We start from the raw sequence: 22475 nt of genomic DNA on the forward strand, positions 1-22475 counted from the left end.
TCTGACTCATGGTTGAGGGGAAAAACTATTTTGGAAAGTTGACTTAGCTACAGTGTGGTCCGTTAGAGAATGTTTTTGATTAGAATTGTGTTTTTAATTTTAATGCATTTAAAGGGTCTATATTGTGCTATTTTCCCGTCTGTTATAATGTTGTTTCCTCATCACAAACAGACCTGGAGTTGTTTTGTTTCATTCACACATATTTAACACAGAAACTGCATATTTAGGCTGCGTTCTTCTTTCAAACAGAAAACACTCTGTTCCACCTTGTGATGTCATGTGGTAATACAGGAAGTGCTCCACTGTGTTTTTAAACTCTATACACCTTCGCTAGAATCAATTCAGAATGGATGATTTCAGCCCTAGAACTGCCAGTCGCTACTGAACAAAAGGTAAAAGGTAGATGTTAACTTGAAAACTACCTCTTCATGACATCACAAGGTGGAACAGAGCATTTTGAGCTTTGGAGATGTGGACACACTAAGAATAAAGGATTACTCAAATGTAACTTTTTTTTTTTTAATGTTATATATGACCTTTAAAACTTTATGAAGGACTTGCTTTTCTCTATGTAGGTGTTACAATTTTACATGAAATGTTCCACAGTATGGCATTTAATCATTTGTGTATCTTCATGGAGATGAGCAAGAGGCGCCAACAAGCCAAGATCTGTAGAGAGGTAACCCCGCTCACAGTAAGAATGTGTGTAAATGTGTAATAAGGATAGGTTTAATGCCATATTGTGGGACATTCCAAGCAAAGTAACAACACCACGGATTGTTAGTTTATTAGCAATTTATCTTTGTGTATGCATATCAAAACTACTGAAATCATTTGCATTAGTAGAACAGGACTATAGCGATATTTAGTCGTAGTTTAGTTCTATTGCAAGATAGGGCCTCTGCGTGTTCCCATCTAATTTCAAGCATATTCACAATTTTACTATTGACTTGACTTGCGTTGGTAAACCGCTCTCACAAACCCTTTAGTTACTCTTATTGACTCTCCACAATCTAATTTAAAAAGCAGCTCCAGTCATGGTACAGATACTCTCTGGGGAGGCTTAGCCGTTCCCAGGCCTTGTCATTTGGCGGCCATGTTTGTGGTTAAAGCCCTTACCGGAATTATCCTCCCTGTCTGTGCCATCCACCACTCTCTCTGCTGGATATTCACATTGAGAAAGAGTTTTAATATGTGGATAAGCTACTGTGGTGTTTTTTGTTGTTCTGTTTTATGGAGTTGGAACACTGTAATCAAATCCTCATGGTACACTGAAAAGGAATAGTCTATAATGAGAAATTGTGCACTTATTTGGTTGAGTGAGTGACAGTGCGCATTACGTTGGCAAGTAAAACCAGTGTAATTTAATTTGTCTGTAATTACTTGATTAAAATAGAGCAGGCATAACTGTATGATCTTTTATTGCCCTTTTTATTTTAATCCACTGTTTCTGTCCCATTTTTATTTAATTATTTTAAGGATGTCCCAAATCGCACCTACTCTCGCTTGTAGACATGTATTTGAAATTGACAACAAATGTGTATAGGCCTATGTATTTTTAGAAGTGCTAGCTACTTAAATACCACTATTTACAACTTTAAGGTCCTATATTATACAAAATGGACTCTTGTGAGCTTTAAGCTGTGTTATAATGTTCTTACCTCATCAAAAACAGACCTGGAGTTGTGTTTTGTTTCATTCACATTGTTTGAGTAACATTTTATTATTAGTCTGTCTACAACTCCAAAGCTCAAAATGCTCTGTTCCACCTTGTGATGTCATGCAGTGGTAGTTTTCAAGTTAACAGCTACATTTTACCTTTCGTTTGTCGAGATTGTCGTAGAGATTGTCAATTCCAGGGCTGAAATTGTCCAAATGATTCTAGTGAAGGTGTATGGAGTTTAAAAACACAATGGAGCACTTCCTGTATTACCTCATGACATCACAAGGTGGAACAGAGTGATTTCAGTTTGAGAGAAGAGCTCAGCCTAAATATACAGCGTTTATGTGTTAAAATGAAACAAAACACAACTCCAGGTCTGTTTGTGATGAGGAAACCACATTATAACATAGATCAGAAAATGGTGTAATATGGGACTTTTAAACGACTGGAACTGTCACTTTTTTCTGACCCGTGAAGAGAATTAAAATGGTGAATATTCATACGGAAACAAGGAACTCTTTCATCACAACATTTGATTTCAACGGACCATAGACGTTTACCCAGACATTCAGACATTATTTTAAATGTAGCCTTAAATGTAATTATAGAAATCAATCCTCCTTCTGAATTCGATGTGGTTGAACTGGTTGTGCTTCAGTGCAGGTCCAGAATATAATTCATGGTTTCATCTCAGCCAGATCTTTACAAGGCAGATTACCATCCCCGGAGAGTACAGCAGGTGGCGTCATAGCTCAAGTAAAAAAGGTGAGTCATCATTAAAACTTGCAGGGCTGACTTGAATTTGTATTTTTTATTGAATTATTATGTATGAGATGCTGAAGGGTTTTTGGCATTTTGTAAATAATGGATATATTGGACATACCTTGAGAATACCTCATCTCCTCTCATTTGTCAAACTAAACAGCCTTGTTAGTGCTAGAATGACAGACCACTGAATACCATGTGTCAGGGGAGGTGCAACCAGTCCAGTGTGTATTGTTGTGTCCTTAAGCAAGACACTCCACCCTCTTTGCCCAGTATGAATGCGATGAAGGCATACAATTATAAAGTCTGGCTAAATCTGGCTTATTTAATGATTTGTTTTTATTAGCCAAAAATCTCATCATATTCCAGATTGCACATTGTTTTAATACATGTAGTTTAAGTAGTTTACATGGAACATTGACCTATGACCTTTATGATAGATGAATCCTCAAATAACAAACAGAAAGCAGCCAGGTTTGGTATCATAATGGGTGTTTATTAAGCAATCTCTTCAACCACAGTCATGTTTATGGATTGAATAATTCTCTTATATGAGAGGAATGCAGCTCTTAAAAACTCAAAGAAAAAAAATCCCTAATAATGAGATTAATTTAAAACAAAAAAACACCATAGCCTTATATACAAGTGGGAGGGGCCTGTGCAAGAGGTGCGTGGGGCGTCGGGGCGTATGATTGGTCGGTCTGTAGATGAGGAGGTGGGCGGGGCTAGCTTTAGTACATGTAGCCTTTGGAGTAGGGCTGCTGGGGGCCCATGGTGTGAGGGGGCTGTTCGGGGGGGTAGGACACGCCCTCGTCCAGGTGGGACAGGGGCACCGTGTCCTCTTCGTTGACGTAACGCTCGAATTCGGACTTGAGGCTGGGCCGCTGATTGTCGGGGAAGGCCAGAGAGATGAGCGCTTCAGGCTCACACACAAACTTGTAAACGTAGCGCTCCCCAGCAACCTAGAACAATACAAAAACAACGGGTTAGTGAAGGAAGAGGATTGTTTTTATTGTTATAAGCTTTTGTTTGGTTGAATTTAGTGAGACAAATTTATTAGTATTGGAATTATGATGCAACAACAGCTGGTTTAAAGGTGCACTGTGTAACTTTTCTGGCGAAGGACCCACCGCCTGCTTGTCTTGTTTATTTGTCGTTAATGTTCTTCAGTATGACATTAAACTTCCCAGGTAAGTTACAGGTCAGATCTGTGGAGAGATGACCCTGCTAACTGTGAGAATGTGTGTTTTTTCAAGGATTTATCTAAGCAATAAAACTTAACGTAACTGAGTAAATTGAAGATACGTTTAATGCCATACTGTGGAACATTCAGATAAAGCAGCATCTTTATGGAGACACGGAAGTCACTAGAAAAGTTACCTAGTTCATCTTTAGAATACTATTGTTTGCATTCACTGTTTCATTTGCAGATGTTTGAGTAACTCTTTAACTCTGAGTCTGTCCACATCTCCAAAGCTCAAAATGCTCTGTTCCACCTTGTGATGTCATGAAGTGATAGTTTTCAACTTAACAGCTACTGTTTACCTTTAGTTTAGAAAAGACTGACAATTCCAGGGCTGAAATCATCCAAATGATTCTAGTGAAGGTGTATAGAGTTTAAAAACACAGTGGAGCACTTCCTGTTTTATCACATGACATCACAAGGTGGAACAGAGTGTTTTCTGTTTGAGAGAAAAAACTCAGCCTAAATATGTAGGGTTTGTGTGTTAAACATGAAACAAAACACAACTCCAGGTCTGTTTGTGATGAGGAAATAATATAATAACACAGACCAGAAAATAGTGTGATACAGGCCCTTTAACGCTGACATATTTATTGTTACTTTACCTTTTGCATGATTCCCTTCTCGTAGTAGTAGCGCAGAGAGCGGCTCAGCTTGTCGTAGTTCATGGCCGGACGGTTCTTCTGCATCCCCCACAGCCGGGCCACCTGAACATAAGACACAACTACTTAAACTAATGTAAAAACACAGCTCCAGGGAGGTGTAATGCATACGTATAACCACAAGGGGTCCTCATTGACAAGTTAACGGCCCTTTCTCTTAACACAATCCACATGTAGAGACCAGGGCCAGTATCCATATGTATTCACTTCCTCGTAACCTATTACCACTTGAATGCAGCCATAGTCCCGCAGTGTTTTGAGTGAAATAGGAGTGATTGCAGGGGTGCCGGCACGGGCCAAACACAACACCACTTTAACACTAACTGGGACCACTAACGCTAATAGAAAATGTGTGTTAACCGACTTAAAGCTATCTCGCCTTCTAACAATTTGAAAATTCTAGTTTTCATTTTAACAATAAGTTTGAATTATGTCCAAATGAATGATTCAGTTTTAGCACGGATACGGTGCAATGTTGCTTTTAAGTTCCTTTATTTAAATTCCTTTTATTTTTTCTTTTTGCCTCACTGAAACGTCATGCTAATCAACTAAATCCATAACACATTTTGGTGAGCAAAGAGTATCATTTTCTTTGGGCATTATGTTTGTATATGGCCTGGGTTCAACTTCTGTGATTAAAAGAATATGTTAAAATTGTACTTGGAAGCTTGAACTTTGACCCCACACTACTTTGATTTATTTTTGTTACATTTTTAATTAGTTGACAGAAAATTTCCAGTGGTGGAAGGTAACAGAGTAAAAGTATAAAAGTATCTGTACTTGAGTAAAGTACAGATACTCAAAAATTCTACTTGAGTACATCTGACAGTGGATACTTTTTACTTTTACTTCACTACATTTGAGAGAAGTATCTGTACTTTCTACTCCACTACATTTTTGAACAGGACTGAAAAGCAAAAAGTACTTTTCATATGATTTGAGGGGTTATTTTTACCATGTTCGTGGTAAAATAACCCCTAAAGTTTTCGAGTTCAAGTTTCGGCTTTGAGCAAACAAAAATAAATACACAAAATTCATAAGAAAAATGAAGAAATTGATTTGTTTTGCAACTGTTGACCAAAATATGTATCATTTCTATCATGTCATTTCTCTACATTAAAACAATTCAAAACACTTAAAATCAAAATAGGTTTACTTTTTACTCTTTAAGTACATTTTTAAACTGGTACTTAAATACTTTTTTCTCAAGCAGATTATTTGATGTGATATTTTTACTTTTACTTGAGTTTTTTTGTTTTTTTTCTGCTCTAGAATCTGTACTTTTACTTAAGTAACACAACTGAGTACTTCTTCCACCACTGAAAATATATTTACTTTACTTTTTTTTTGTGCTCATTTTGTATATATTTTTTGTAACCTGCTCACATAAATGACCTCACCAGGACACAGGCAGTTACATTATCAACATTACCAAAAACTATGACAAAACACCAGCTGACCAAAGGAACAGTCCATCATCATTTTCCATGTAAAGTGCATTGGGTCAGCTGACAGTTTTGGGGGCGGGGCTTAAGCATGACTCAGGACACTACGATTCCCCCAGCGTCCATCCTATTTGATCTGTGAGTGCACTCTCAGCTCTAATTGCTCTTGTAAAAACTCCATTCATATTTAATGTACAGTAAAAGATAGTGGGAAACACACTATAGGTTTTATCTGGACTTGGCTAAAAGCATGCAGCCAACTGACTCTACCGGAGACTTAAACATCACACGAATTGTTGGTAGAAATACGAGATTTTGGGGGGCTATGGTACGATTCGGTGTCTGTATGTGCTCTTTTTTTTCAGTGAGTTTCATGTGTTGAATAATGAATGGACAGATAATGGAGGAGGGAGAGGAGACCACGAGGGAAGAGCCTGAATCACGCTTCTAATCCGAGTCAGGTTTGAACTCAGAACGTCTAAAGTACAAAAGTTCAAACGGGAATAAATGGAAAATGTATTTGAGGGACGTAAGTTAGTACGAGTGGTTTATAATTATGCTAAAGGAAAAGAATCTTATTTATATACTGTCAAATAGACGTTATAAATGGTAAATTGTCACGTTTTTATATAGCAGACACTGGGGGCCAGGTGGGTTAAGTGTCTTGCCCAAGGACACAATAAAAGCATTCATCTGTGGGAGCTGGAAACGCACCGTCAACCTTCGCTTCTATAAATTATGTTTTGATTGACACTATAGTTTGGACATAATTTGGGTTTTTATTCACAATTTATTGGATAGGAATAATTATAATCGCAATTAGAATGTGTTTAACTGTCCACCTGCAATATTTGATCAGTATTATAAACATTTAAAGTCCCTATAGCGAGTATAACCACACTCACTATTAGTATCTCAATAGTCTCAATGATTTTGCACGTAACATGTATCGTACTGTATACTATCCTGGGTTTCGAAACTAGAACAAATATCGAAGTATTTTACATTACAACTTAGGCTGAGAACGTTTTGGAGTTTTCACAATACAAAACCTGTACGTTATCTGAAGCTATACATATGATATTATACAGCAAATCAAGTATAACATTTTAAATATACTGGTAAATATGTTTTGTACTGGAATTCTGAAGCACTTTTTGCTTTAATGCTCAAAATGTATCGTATAGGAGCTCATCACATTTGAATGATTCTGGTGCTGAAACCTATATATTCATTTTTATACTATTCACACACAGAACTGGTAAAACTGAACTATTTTTTGTAATAATAACAGCAAAAAATGTATTCATTCAAAGCAAATAATCTGTATCAAGGCTTTTTGTAGAATTTTATGACTCAACATTTTAAAATTTCTCTTCATTTATTTATTATTTTTTGGCATCTAACTATAATTCATCTTTTGGTATTGAAAATCGTACATCCTCTCCCTCTCCACGTACAGAACAGGACCACAGCACATTGCAGCGTTGCCATGGAAACCTAACATAACGTTCTCTTTACCTCTTCAGGCTCGATGAGTTTGAACTCCATGCCCCGCCCCGTCCAGGCGATGAAGTGCGCGTTGCCGGGGTCGTCCAGAAGAGCCACCAGAAACTGCCACAGCTGCAGGGAGCCGCGGCGCTGGTAAGGCGTGCCCTCCCGGAACACTCCGCTGGCCCCGCCCTCCTGCTTCACCTCACCTATACACAGGGAAATACCATGTTATAGTCTATTGACCTTATTCCACCCCACGTTCCTTACAATGGAGAATTTGGGAATAGTTTCGGCGCTAAAATATTATATAAAGTAGGTTGGCTTGTGTTAAATGTTCTATGGTTATGTGCAGCAACAAGTCAACACTGAACCGATTCTCCGGAGGCTTTAAAACGGCTCCAGTCCATCTAAAACTTATTTGCTGTCAAGATCGGCAGCTCCGTACAAAATAATACAACCCAAATAACAATGGCGGCGCCCACGACAACTCCCAGAATAAGATGAATAGTGTGGACAGATGGATACATACTACTGCAACTATTACTACTCCTGTACCACTGGTTTAGACAAGTTTATTTATGACTAAGTAAATGCTCCTTTAGCATAAAGTATGACTCAACCAGTGGGAGATAAAGTACTCAATTTTGTAAAGTGAAAGTACAAATACAGAGGTAAAAAGGTCACTCAAGTAAAAGTGAAAAAAAAGTATTTCACAAAAGGGTTGTTAATTTGTTGAAGTGTAAATGTTGTGATATTGATAAAAAATGAGGCATATTTTGGTCAACAGTAGCAAAACAAATCTATTTCTTCATTTTTCATATAATTTTTGTGTATTTATTTTTGTTTTGCTCAAAGCTGAAGGTTAAACTCAAACCATTAGTCAGGATGTTTCCACGAACATGGTACAAATAACCCCTCAAATCATATGAAAAGTACTTTTTACTTTTCAGTTCAGTTCAAAAATGTAGTGGAGTAGAACGTACAGATACCTGCTCTCAAGTTTATTGAAGTAAAAGTAAAAAGTATCCACAGTAAAATCTACTTAAGTAAAGTACAGATACCTACAAATTCTACTTCAGCACAGTACTTTACCACTTGTGCTTCGTTACCTTCTATTACTGGACGTAACTTGTCTTGTTTAATCCTAAATTCGAGTCCAGTTTAGTCCTGATGTAGCTTTGGTTTAGGCTCAGTTTTAATGTAGAAATAATAAAATACAGAAAATATATGCATAGAAATAATGTCAAAGATAAAATGTATTTATTTGGGGAAACAAGATGCTGCATGACTGTGTTTTATCCCACCTCACCCTTGTACTGTAGAAACTTCATGTGTTGATTATTCACTTTTCTGACCCAAACTGAAAGCAAATATTTGACTGAGTGCAGAGCCTTGAAACTAAGATAATTTTCTATTGGAATTTAGTTTTATGAGGTTTTTAAACTAAAGGTAGACATCGTTTCATTCACTTTCAAACTCATTCAATCAGGTAAACATAGACGCTCCATAAAAAAAACAGAGATTCAAAAGTAAGAGAGAAATTGACTGAAATGTGAAAAGTAATCCTTAGTTCATCTTCCATACCTTTCTCAATGACCTCTGACCTTCCTCCTAATTTTCTTTTTTAAAACCGGTGTTGCTACACCCCCTGTAGTTGGTACAGTATTTTGTCTCATCTAACTCTACCATTACAAACTATGACTTAAGACCTCCCGTAAGACTCACATTCAGTTCAAATGCTTCTTACGTTTCGTGTTCAGAGGGAGACAAACAGCAGATGGAAGAGAGTGGGTTTAGGTAGTGCCAGGACATCTGGACGTTTCACATGCAGTGGACACAGTCAAATGCTTTCTGACCATTTTTATTAAAGCCAGTCTAATATTTCAGCTGTAAATGCCAAGATATTTGATTAAAAGGCTGCCGGGGAAATTCAGGGGAAGTTTAAAAGTAACTGGACTCCAATTTGTGTAAAATGATGTTTTTGTATGTACACACTGCCCAAACAGAACAATGCTGTAGGTACACAGTTACAGTTTATGATCGCAAGTCTAGCTATAAATAATGTAAATCTAACCATTATATTTCCTCTTTGGGCTTTCTCATAAGTGTGTTTTCATCAGTGGTGGAAGGTAACGAAGTACAAGTAGTAAAATTACTGTGCTTTGGTATCTGTACTTTACCTCAGTACATTTTACAGTGGATTCTTTTTACTTTTACTTCACTACATTTGAGAGCAGGTGTTTGTACTTTCTACTCCACTGCATTTTTAACTGGACTGATATTTCTACCCATCCAGTCACTAGCTCACCTCTATACTCATGTCCAAACCAGCTTAACTCTGACTCTACCACCAAACCCACATGACGGGCTACTGTTTCCTTATGTTATCATCTTCATGAACAGTAACTGAATTAGACGTCCTCCCTCATGTAATTCATTCTGAAACACTCCTACAACCTCCTGTTTTATCTGCAGCTTTTTAACATCTAAAAAGATTGCAAAAATCTAAGCTTTACTGTCAAAACCAAATTTAGAGAGACTCCAGCTGCAGTACATCCAGAACGCTGCTGCTCAGGTAGCAGCTAGAACCAGGAAGTACGAGCTCATGTGTCCTGTGCTCAGGTCTGTGGCTCCTGTGGCTCAGAGAATAGACTTTAAAGTAGCTCTGTGTGAACAAGTCTCTCCATGGACCAGCACCAAAGTACATCTCTGACATGTTAGTGCCATATGAACCATCTCACACTCTGTGGACTTCAGGGACCGGCCTCCTGCTGGTCCCAGAGTCAGGACTAAACACGGGGAAACATCAGTGTTTCAGTTTTATGCAGCGAAAACCTGGAACAGTCTTCCTGAAGATGTGAGACAGGCCTTTACTTTGACAATGTTTAAGTCCAGGCTCAAAACAGTTCTGTTTAGCTGTGCATGTGACTGAAAGGTTTTTATTCTGCACTCTTCTCTTAATGTTAATTTTAAGATGATTATTTATGTTTTGATTGATTTGTATTATGATTTTAATGCCTTTCTTATTCTGTAAAGCACTTTGAATTACTTTGTGTACAGATTGTGTTATACTGATAAAGTTTCCTTGTGAAACAACATGAATGAAGTTTCACTTTTAAAACCACTTCATATTTCCAATGACCAAATTTCCCCAAATTACGGTACCTAATTTTAGTTTTCAGTTTTTCAATTGACCTCCTGGATATATTTATAATCTGATTGAAGAGGCATCAAAATGTCAAGTGTTATGATGAACAGCAGTGTTGTGATTTTCACTGAGGGCCACATCAACAGAATGGTCACTCTCAAAGGGCCAGATGTAACTGTAAGACAGTAACTAAATGTAACCAAATGTAATGTAAAATAAATGCAACTACTTTTTAATCTTGTTAATTAACTGTTTCTATATGTATTACTTATTCAAGTTACAAATATTGCGTATGTATTTGCATATGAAAAAATGATATGTAACTGTGTATTTCCTGATAAACTGATATTTTAAGACAGTCAGACCTTTTAATTTAGCTTCTCGCGGGCACATGAGTTTGACACATGTGATGTACAGGGTGAAAAGAAAATCATAGTTTTCCAATACTACAAACTAAATTAGACTTTTGCTGCTAAGGCTGTAATGATACTTGAATGATAATGATACTACTGAGCGTAACTAGCAAGAAACAAGTGACCTGTTGCTGTGTTTACATTACAGGTCATGGATAGCCCCTGTCCAGAGCACTTGGGGACAACCTAAACATGAGAGTGACGCATTGCAGCTCTTCCAGAAATGAGCCCAAACTGGAGTCGCAGCTAAGTGTAAGTAAACAGAAACTGATTGGTGTTAGTGTTAGTTGTTTACTGGTCACTGGATATGTTGTACACAAGTTTAGCAACATGAGACAGTGTGCCGAGTTACTCCCAGTACTTCCAACCTAAATCGGTCAATCCTTATAGTCCCCTTATCCACTCAAATTTGTTTTAGCATCAATCACCTCCAGCGACACCGCGAAACCAAACCTACGTGCTAAGCTGTAAAACAAAGGCTCTGACTAGAATCCATATAACTTGATAGTGGGAGCTAGAGATTGGGACTAGTGACAGTATGGCTAGTGTTTCGTGATTACTGCGTGCCGACACCTTGCCAAATGGGCCACCGCGTGCGAATGAAACAGAGAGTAAAACAAACTCACCTTCGAACTTCTCTGGCACCACGCGGGAGTCGTTTTCAAACAGATAGCCTGGAACACACAAAGAACAGGGCTGTGAGTTTAAGGAGGACGGGACAGAGGAGAGGGTTAAGAATTTGAAAACAGAGCGTTGAATCGCTGAGATAGGGGGTAATTGTTACAGTAAGTATAGTTTATTGTTATGTCATGATTTTACTTGAGGAAATATTGTGTGATAATGATACAATGAGCTGTTGTACGTAGAAGTGGAAATGGTATTACATGCAGTATTATAGGCAGTAAGCGAGGTATAAAAACATGTACACAAAGTAATATAAATTGCTTTAGACAATACATAGTGTTATGTATTATTATTATTATTATTATTAGTAGTAGTAGTAGTAGTAGTAGTAATAGCAGTAGTAGAAGTAGTAAATAAAATATAGGCACAAAATATTTTAAAATAACATAAATAATAAGTAGAATGGACCCAAGACATGAATTCCCATGACAGGGTAAATAGCATCTTAGCAATATTTGTTCCTTATAATCAGTGATGTAACGTAACAAAGTAAAAAGTACTGTACTTGAGTAAAAATTTTAGGTATCTGTACTTTACTTATGTAGATTTATACACCTGAGAGCAGGTATGTGTACTTTCTACTCCACTGAAAAGTAAAAGTATTTTTTGATACTTGCTGAAATGTCTGGTGGGTTTATTTTTTATCAACTTCATAATAAAATAAAAAAAAATAAAATAAAAATAAAAACAGCTACTATTAATAATAATAATAATAAAAGGTACCTAACCAGCTTTGACTTCCTTACCCCACATCAAGTTAAAGTGCATGTGACAGATTTGTGTATTACTATTTGATGGGGTATAGTGCCTGTGGTAAATATTTATCACAGTTTTACAACAGTTAAGTTTGTGAAGAAAAGTTCAAAAATAAAAGTTATAAAAAAATACAGGAAGTAGCGTTGAGTTCAAAAACAGAATCCCTCCACCTAGGTCATCACTACACAAAATTACATTCAAAATGTACACACTAGGAGAAGACTTTACTGTCAGTTTATACCTTCATTTAACAAAATAAAGGTATAACAATGCATTGTTATATGTTGAGTAATAACTATTGTGTACCTTAGACGACGTTGGTCCTTGTTTACAGTATGGTTGCTAGGCAACAGTTATGGAATTACCTCAATGTATGTCTTATTGAAATAGAGATAACAAGGCATATACAGGCATTTAAACTAAAGTAAATAAAACTATATTCACTGTAATATATGTATTTGAGGACTACTGGACAAACACACACCCCAAAAATGTCACATCTATCTTACTCCATTGTCTACACTACAGTGACACTCTGCCTCAACAGTCACTTTGATTGGCAGAATTTCCTCTTTTTGCTGTAGGAAAAGTGTGGTCTTTTTCCATAGGTTTTGTTTATTCAGAGATTCTTGAGGCCGGGGAGAGGCGCGCTCCGAGCCAATAACAACATGAACACAGAGGACTGCAGCCAATGGAAACACACGACACTCCAATGACCACAACCAGAGACGGCGCATAGAATGGATACACACAATTAACACAATGTACACTCCAACTCTCCAAAATACAACAGAATTTAAACGCTTTTCAAAATTTCATCATAAATGTTTATATATCTGACGATGAAAAGCAGATTTTATTTACTACATGAGCCGAACGAGCACTGGAAAAGAAAGTAAACACTGCATTTTAATTGGATGTAATTTGAAATATATATTCTTAAAGGTACACTATGTAACTTTTCGGGTGGATCCGTTACCATAGAGATGTTTATGCGTTGCCTGGAATATTTCGCTGAATGGTTTTAAACTTACCTAACATGCAATAATTTTACCGAGCGGGTTTTTGCAGCTCAAAACATGCCTCCTGACTGTGAGAGCTAGGTCGCCTCTCCACAGATCTGACCTGTAACGTGGCCTGATAGCATTAACTGCTTGTCTCCATGGAGATGAAGTTAAAACCCATACTGTGGAACATCCCAGGCAAAGCAATAACATCTCCACACAGCAGCAAGAGTGACATTTTGACCATTTTTAGATTTGATTTTGGTTCATGTAGGTTTTAGTCCAAATGTATAACACAATGGGGTGAAGATTGGGAGAGACATTCGGCTAGCAATAATACCTTCATTGCTGTGTTGTGGATTTGGATAGCCATCGTTGTGGTGGTACATAGAGGGACATCCAGGCACATCTGCAAAAAAAAAAAAAGATAAAAACTTCAACGTTTTTACTACCAAATATTTCAAACCTCATATTTGACTAAACCGTACACAAATTAGTTCCTGAAAATGCTTGGAGCTACAATATGCACGACTTCCTATCGCTCCAAGGGCAAGCGTTACATTTGTCATATCGCTTCTCCTCTTCGGCTGCTGGTATTTTTAGGCTGTGAGCGAGCCCCTTCACCAGACCAGAAAAACAGAAAAGTATACAATGTCTGCGCTGTCTGGGCACATAGCAAACTGAATCCATACAGTTCACTCAAATAGAAATGAATCTTCATAAAGCCTAAAGAGAGCCCTCCTGCAAGTCTGAGCTCATAATGGACAGAGCGGGAACAAGTACTTCATGTCAGGAGTTAAGTTACTGCAAAATTATACCAATCTAATGGTAAATAGTATTATGCTAGGTCTATGTTAAGTGTAAGTACTTGAAGATTGCATTTAAAGAGATTAAGAATTACACAACATCAATTACTACTACTACTACTACTACTACTTCTAATACAACTACTACTACTTCTATTACAACTACTACTACTTCTATTACAACTAGGTCAAGGTCGACTTTATTTCTATAGCTCATTTACAACAACCTAGGTCATCCAATGTGCTGTACGGTACAAAACGATAGATAATTACAATGTGAAAGACTACTACTGCTACTGCTACTACTACTACTACTACTACTACTACTACTACTACTACTAGTACTTCTTCAACTATAGGTCAAGGTCAGCTTTATTTATACAACACATTTACAACAACCTATGGCACCCAATGTGCTGTACAGTACAAAAAAATAATTACAAAGTGATAAAAACTACTACTACTACTACTACTACTACTACTACTACGACAACTACTTTTTAATGTCTTTTTAGTCTGTAAAGCACTTTGAATTACTGTGTACAAATTGCACTATACAAATAAACTTGCCTTACCTTACCTACTATTACTATGACTATTATTTGTATCTCTCGCACAATGCTATACTACTGCCATACTGTCACTACTACTCCCACTACTACTACTACTACTACTACAACTATTAGTACTACTGCTACCACTACTACTGCAAGCATTACTATCAACTTCGCCATCAATACCGCCAGTAACTCCAATAAATGTAATAGACAATTTCTACTGGTATTGAAATAAATATTCTAACTATCTAACTTGTACTTGTACTACTTTTCTCACCCCACCCTTGGAGTACTTACATGAGAAAATTGACCTTACTAACACTGACCTCCTAACCCCACATCAGGTTTTCTCGTCTCATAAAAGGCGTGTCTCGTAATCTTTCATACATACAACTGTTTGTCTATTATCACCGTGTTTTTCAATGGCAGAAACATGATCTTAAAAAGGTGTAGCTCCACTGCCTCCAGCTCTGTACATGACTCACCGGTGGAGAATGCAGCCACTGTGATAAGATGCCATAGGGACTAATCAAAGCTCCAATCACACTGTACAACAATATCCTTAGTCTGGCACTGGCAGCAGGCCGCAGAGCACACGCCCGCTAGACCAGAGCTGGGCGAGTTAGTTAATTGTATCCTGTTTATTGTGGGGCATTGGGTGTCTTTCACATGCGACAATAGATGTGATTAGTGATGGTATGCCAATTTGCTTGTGAAACTCCAAAGACCCATTCACAGAACCGGCAGCCGGCTTTGTCTGCGTTTTGAAAAGATGAAACGGAAGAGGTAGTAGTTTCAGGTTGTGTTGTGTACGATGTGTGTAGCGAACGGGACACGCCTGTTTGAAAATGTAGTCAAAAAAATAATAATTAGTTCAAAGAAAGGAGGCGATCAGTCATTCATAAATACGCAGTGAGCCTGGACTGAATGAGCGTGAAGTTGTGGTAGCTAAATGAGTAAAAATAATATTACGTAACGGCTAAGATGTGCGTCGAGCCGATTTGATTTGTGGATGTTTTCCTAAAGCTAACGCCCGAGGTCATCGTCTATTTAGATTCTATGACAGCAGTTAGCAGAGGCGCAAAGTCGTTCGTCACTCTCTTCGCACCAGTGTTACAATACAAATGTTAAAGTTAACTTAAACTGTGGGAAAAATATCAGGTACAGAGTCTAAAACTGAAAGAAAAAAAGGAAATAGATTAAAAAATGATAATCCAAATACTATAATTTCTTGAGTATTTGCAGAAAACGTCGTATGCATGTTTGTACTGTAGTATTTGTAGTATAGAGGTACATTTTATATATACTTTTTTGAAGTTAAAGTAGTCCCTAACTAACTAAAAACTCATTGTAAATTTATAATAGAATGAATAAACTTCTCTGTAGCATCTTCAGTTTTGGCGAACGACTTCACCGCGATCAGCTAAGTGTTAAATTTCTCACTCCTGGTCCATATAACCATCCGCTGTACACTTCTCCAGCTATAGCAGCGCTTATGTTGTTTAAAAAACCCTGGCTACTCCACCCTGTGCCCCCTCTCTATCACCCCCCACCCCCCCCACTCCTCTCCTCACAGCACCGTCCAGTGAGAGGCTCAAGTTACCGCGGCGACGCTCATTTTTCCATTATGAGTTCATCTGCCTGCACAAAAAGGAAGCCACGAGTGCAACCTGAAACCTGCGCTCACTCCACTGGGGACTCTAGTCTTTCCAGTGCCCTCCATTTTCTCAATGAAATTCCTCTGCCTCTCTCTTTCACCGAGCGCATTGCACAAGGGAGGGAGGGCGGAGAGAGGGAAGGAGGAAAGGAGGGAGGAGAGGAGCGGCCGCAAGTTTAGAAAAAATACACAATTTTTTTTTCTACAAAGTGTCAGAGAGTTGAAGGGAGGAGTTTTTGGGGAGGAGGAGGGAGGGAGTGGGCAGGGTGGATACAGTGAATACATTTGTTTTGCCTTTTTGGACATTTTGTTCTTTGGTTAGCTACGCACACCAGGGAGACTTGGATTTGAAAGGCCTTCTGAGAGAGTGGAACAGATTAGCCAGTGATAGCCATAATATATCATTATTGTTTTGGGCTGACTGGGTCTTTAAATGCTTGTCAAAAGGTTAAGGAAACTTGTGATTTTTTTTTTTTTTTTTTGATGTAAGAAGATCCAATTTCACACACACACACACACACACACACACACATACATTCATACACCAATCTCCGCAGAGACTGGGGGCAAGGAGGGTTAAGTGTTTTGCCCAACAACAGCATTCATCTGTAAGTGTTGAGAGCGGGATTTGAACCACCAATCTTCAGATCAGTGGGTAAACGCTCTACCAACTACCACCTACCAACTGTCAGCACCTTGTAATTATTAAAGTGAGACAGAAAAATAAACTATAGAGCGTATAGTATAGAGTACGTGTGTCAAACTCAAGGCCCACGGGCAAAATGCGGCCCTCCACGTAATTTTATGTGGCCCGCGACAAGGTAAATTAAAGTGTATGACTGTCTTAAAATGTCAGTTTATCAGGAGATACGCAATTATACAACTACATTTTTTACATCTATGGCAATGCATAAGCAATATTTGTAATTTTATTGAGTAATAAATACAGAAACAGTGAATGAACAAGTTAAAAAAGTAAAAAATCTGGCCCTTTGAGAGCAAACATTTCGCTGATATGGCCCTCGGTGAAAATGTGTTTGACACCCCTGGTACAGAGTATAGAGATATAATTTTGGGAAAAAAAAAAAAAAAAGTGTTAATCAAAGTAATGTTCAGAGCCAGGTGTAAAATTCTTGGTTCATTTTGTTTACATAATAGATTTTGCGTATACAAAAAGTACATAACTATAGTACACATTGTGTAGACTATGGATCCACTCACCAGGTTCGTAGGTGTAGTCTGTGGGCTCCTGCTTGACCATCATGTGGGCGGGGGGAAATCGGTGCTGATGTGGGTGAGGGTGCGCTGGGTGTGGATGAGGGTGCGCTGGGTGTGGATGCGGATGGGGGTGCGGATGCGCTCTGTGCCCGTGTCCCGGGCCCGTCATGCCCTGAGCGGCCCTCTCGTACATGGGGTCCAGGTACTCCTGCTTAAAGCTCTGCTGCAGGTAGGGCATGCAGGGGTCAGAGTGCTGTCGGTGGTACCCTCCGCCTGGACCTCCTCCTCCACCCCCTCCTCCTCCGGGACCCCCGCCCCCTCCCACTCCTGTCCCGCTGCTGCCGCCGTGTCCTGACGGGGCAGAGGGCATGCGCTGGAACGCCGGGGTGGGAGGGGGGAACTGAGGGGGGCCCATGGGGTCTCCTGAATGGCCCTGGTACCTGGAGCTGGGGAGGAATAAGATGATGTTTTAATGGTTTTGAATATGTGGATGGAAATACATATACTAATTTATATTTAGAACAGTTTTTGGAGACGATTCTTCTTTATGGTGTGGTTTCAATATGATCTTTTATCATCTATATTCACTTCTACTTCTACTTAAATTTTTTTTATTGTGACAGGCCTACTTCAAACTGCAAAATATAGTGAGAAAGATAAAAAAACTGTGCTCTAATGGTGACCGTGTTTGTGGTTTTACCTTCTATAATCAATATTTAAGTAAATGATGGTGCAATTTCACATAAAGCTGTTTTTAATCCCATGTTACATTTTTTTACACTACGATCTGACGCAACTCAACATGAAGTATTTGAAGTATTCAGTATCCATGTAGGACCTGCCAAGGCCATTTTTCTTATCTTGCAGTAGTAAAGCCGTCATAAACACTCTTAGACCTAATCATTAGCAACTGACCGTTCAAACCGTCATAACAAAAATATATTATAAAATGTTTTCAGTAGAATGTTCCACCCCGCACTGTACCTGGGGTTGAGGTGGTAGCTGTTGCTAGGCAGTGGCTGCGTTGCCGGGGCGTGATTGATGTAGCCTGCGTCGGGCCGTCCGGTGGCTGCAGTGGCTTTGGGGGAGTAATGCTGCTGCTGCTGCTGCTGTGGTGTCAGGGGGGACATGGGGGTCCCGGGACAAGAGCTCTTGGCCCCCGCTGCAGCCCTCTTCTGCTCATAGGCACTGTGGAGCACGAACACATCACATATTAGACATACTGTTTTAGACCACGGCTGTCCTGAGGGCTTGTGTTAGCTTGTTTCACTCAATAAAGCTAACAGTACAGATATAGGCCCGCTGCTGTGGAATTGGTGTCAATATATCATGTGGTCAGAGTTAGTGATGGATGACCAGAGCAGCTTCAGTGTCACTATGTGTTTGAGTGTAGGATTAAAGGCGCACTTTGTAACTTTTCTAGCGGAGAGTCTGCCAGTAAGAATACTTGTTTTGTTTTTGTTCAAGGCATTTTTGAGAAACTATACTTGAAGAAATGCAGTTGTTGTACTGATTTAGACCTGGTTTAGGAGTTCTTTTAGTGATTCTCTGGTTCATAGGAATACATTTGTGAGAGAGTACCAGTCGGGCCTAGGTATGCAGTCACTGGGGGCGACGTGGGTTAAGTGTTTTGCCCAAGAACACAATGACAGCTTCATCTGTGGGAGCTGTAATCTGCCAACATGTGGGCCAGTGGATCTGACTGCTCCACCAATAATGTTTTTTTTTTTTTTATGTTGAGGGCTGGATTCGAACTGCCAACCTTCCGATCAGTGGACGAACACACACCAACTGACGCACTAGTTTCATTTCTTACCATTCATGAAATTGTCATAACAAATTGTCCAATATTACAACTGACTTATGGAATATTTTAGTCTTCAATCTTGCTAACATCTGTTTTTTTTATGGCGATTTGAAGCTGAACTAACCTGGCATAAAGGCACTGCTCTCCGCTGGGGTAGGTGAAGGTCTGCTTGTGGCTACAGGACTGACTGGGGTCTGACCCGGGGCTCTGAGGTTCCTTCTTTATGGTAACTGGAGGGCTGTGAAATGCCACTGCTGTAAAACACAACACAACAAAACCAACACATGACATTTGAGTACTCATAACATATTATTGCTTTGTCTGCCAGTCTTATTCAAAGTTCATATGGCAGGTCAGTCTGCTCATTGCACAAAAACATGATTAAGAATGAAATCCAGCCTTGTTTTTTCCTTAGTTTGACCAATTTTAGTGAAGTTAATAATTTGACTTCCTGGGCATGGACATGGTCAGCAGATGTGACATACATTGTCATACTTCCATAACTGTTCCTTAGCAACCATACTATAAACAAGGACCAAAAGTCACCAGACTTACACAATAGTTATCATTTGACAAATATATGATGATTTTGTTAAATTAATGTTAAAACTGTCAGAAAATGTGTCCCTTGCATGCATATTGTCTACTTTTTAAATAGAATTTTGTTTAATAAATGCATTTTTATATAACACTTTTCCAACCTCTAGACACTCAAGGCGCTTTACATCTAGAAACCACTCACCCATTCACGCACACATTCATACATCAGTGTACACAGACACTAGGGACGAGGTAGGTTCAGTGTCTTGCCCAAGGACACAACGGCAGCATTCGTTTGTGAGAGCTGGAATCGCACCGCCAACGCTCTTCCAGTGACGTTTATGTCGAGAGCGGGATTCGAACCACCAACCTTCGGATCAGTGGACAAACACCCTTTACTAACTTTACAACTAAGCTTTACTTCCTGTAATTTAACTTGCCAAACTGCCTCTTGAGAGATAAAAAAAAGTAGAATAAATATTTATCACAGGCACTATCCCGCCAAATAAAATAATAACTAGATTAACATAAAAACCTGTCACTTTAAGCCCTTCCCTGATGCTACATAAAGGCAAATACTTGAGTCTTGCTGGAATCTTTTTTACGTGCCAGCCAAAATGCTTAAGACGCTGTCAGCTGCACCACACCGAGGAGCGAAGGGAAGGAGGGGGGAGGCAGACAGACGTGAATAAACATAGCACTTTTTACAAACACACGTCCCTACTTATATAGGACGCACACACACAAGCTCACACACGACCGCATTCCAACCAGGTCCTCGCCCAATTCTCCTCCTCCTCCTCCTCCTCCTCCTCCTCCTCCTCCTCCTCCTCCTCCTCCTCCTGTCTCTAGACACAACAACAGCCCAACAGCCCCAGTCAAAGTCAAGGGCACTTCTGTTATTGGCACTAGTGCATGACAGAAATCTAAAGAGTAGGATTAACGCAGGTTTAAGTTCATTCATAAAAATACTTTCACTGTATCTCCCTTCTTCACAGTAAAAAAAAAATAAAAAATTAATTGAGCGCTTTGCTTTTGGTTGTCAGAATCGAAACACATCAGTGAGTGTTTGTGACAAAAGGTTACTTATACTAACTATTTCATATAACACAACACTGGATACTTTTTATTTTTACTTCACTACATTTGAGAGCAGTATCTGTACTTTCTACTCCGTTACATTTTGAACGGGGCTGAAAAGTAAAAGTATTTTTGAAGCTTTACAAGACCTCAAAATCTTTACTTTTTACTCTTTAAGTACATTTTGGAACAGGTACTTTAAGACCTTTACTTAAGTAGATTTTCCATGTGATACTTTTACTTTTACTTCAGTATTTTTTGCTCTAGTATCTGTACTTTTTCTTAAGTAACAAAACTGAGGACTTGTTCTTCCACCACTGTTGATTACATATTTGGAGCTCCCTTTGGTCATTGTAACTTCTAGAAATGCTTACTCAAGAAATTCTGAGTTTTCTCCTCATTAACAGTGACACATTTTCCTAGTGCTATATGGCCACTCCCTTTTGACGTTTTTGCTAAAAGTTGACAATTTTTGCTTTTGTTATGAAACCAAGTATTCCGTTAGAAAGGCAAATGAGCTCTTTGCTTTTGGCTGCCAGATTCAAGAGCTTAAATATTTGCTATTTTCTGATCTATTTTCTAATGTTGTTTCCTCATCACAAACAGACCTGGAGTTTCATTCACATGTTTAACACACAAATCCTGTATATTTAGTTTTCTGAGCTCTTTTTCTCTATTCCACCTTGTGATGTCATGTGGTAATACAGGAAGTGCTCCACTGTGATTTTAAACTCCACACATCTTCACTAGAATCATTTGGATGATTTCAGCTCTGGAATTGTCCATCTCTGCTGAAGTAAAGCTAAAAGTAAGCTGTTAACTTGAAAACTACTGCTTCATGACATCATAAGGTGGAACAGAGCATTTTGAGCTTTGGAGATGTAGACAGACTAATAAAAGTGTTACTCAAACATGTATGAATGGAACAAAACACAACTCCAGGTATGTTTTTGATGAGGTAAAGACATTAACTTGGCTTAAAGCTCACAAGAGTCCATTTTGTGTAATATAGGACCTTTAAGTTACGATTGTGGTAGTTTGAGCTGTGTATGAGAGTTCATTTGCAAAAACAGATATATTCCATTTGAAAAACTCATCAGAGGCTTTGCAGTTTACTCTTATGTAACTACAATACTGCCAAGAGCCAAACACATTTTTCTGCTATCATAATATAATCCTGCCTTGAGAAAATCCACTATACATTACTGTCAAAAAATAAAACAACTTTTTTGCATTTTTTTAAACGGAGATATCTGCTTTTGCCATAGAGCTTTTCATATACAAACTTTAAATATTGTTTGATACAGCACTGATCTACCAACTGATCTAGGCTAGCATGGATTTGTACATACTCTTTCTAATGTTTCACTAATACTATACTATACTATACTATACTATACTATACTATACTATACTATACTATACTATACTATACTATACTATACTATACTATACTATACTATACTATACTATACTATACTATACTATACTATTCTATACTATACTATACTATACTATACTATACTATACTAT

At 38.4% G+C, this 22475-nt stretch overlaps 1 protein-coding gene across 1 annotated transcript in view; it reads right to left on the bottom strand.

The window, feature by feature from the left end:
* Positions 1–2903: 2903 nt before the first annotated feature.
* Positions 2904–22475, bottom strand: part of etv4 (ETS variant transcription factor 4) — a 49635-nt gene continuing 30063 nt past the window's right edge. Inside the window, exons 5-12 of the mRNA XM_033984856.2 lie at positions 19447–19576; positions 18500–18703; positions 17519–17961; positions 13618–13686; positions 11460–11507; positions 7300–7478; positions 4277–4378; positions 2904–3390 (exon numbers count right to left, since the gene is read on the bottom strand). Of these exons, the coding sequence (XP_033840747.1) occupies positions 3160–3390; positions 4277–4378; positions 7300–7478; positions 11460–11507; positions 13618–13686; positions 17519–17961; positions 18500–18703; positions 19447–19576 (1406 nt within the window). The 3' untranslated portion in view covers positions 2904–3159. The remainder of the gene's footprint in view (positions 3391–4276; positions 4379–7299; positions 7479–11459; positions 11508–13617; positions 13687–17518; positions 17962–18499; positions 18704–19446; positions 19577–22475) is intronic.

This window comes from Periophthalmus magnuspinnatus, chromosome 19, assembly GCF_009829125.3.
Source record: "Periophthalmus magnuspinnatus isolate fPerMag1 chromosome 19, fPerMag1.2.pri, whole genome shotgun sequence".
NCBI classification, from domain to species: Eukaryota; Metazoa; Chordata; class Actinopteri; order Gobiiformes; family Gobiidae; genus Periophthalmus; species Periophthalmus magnuspinnatus.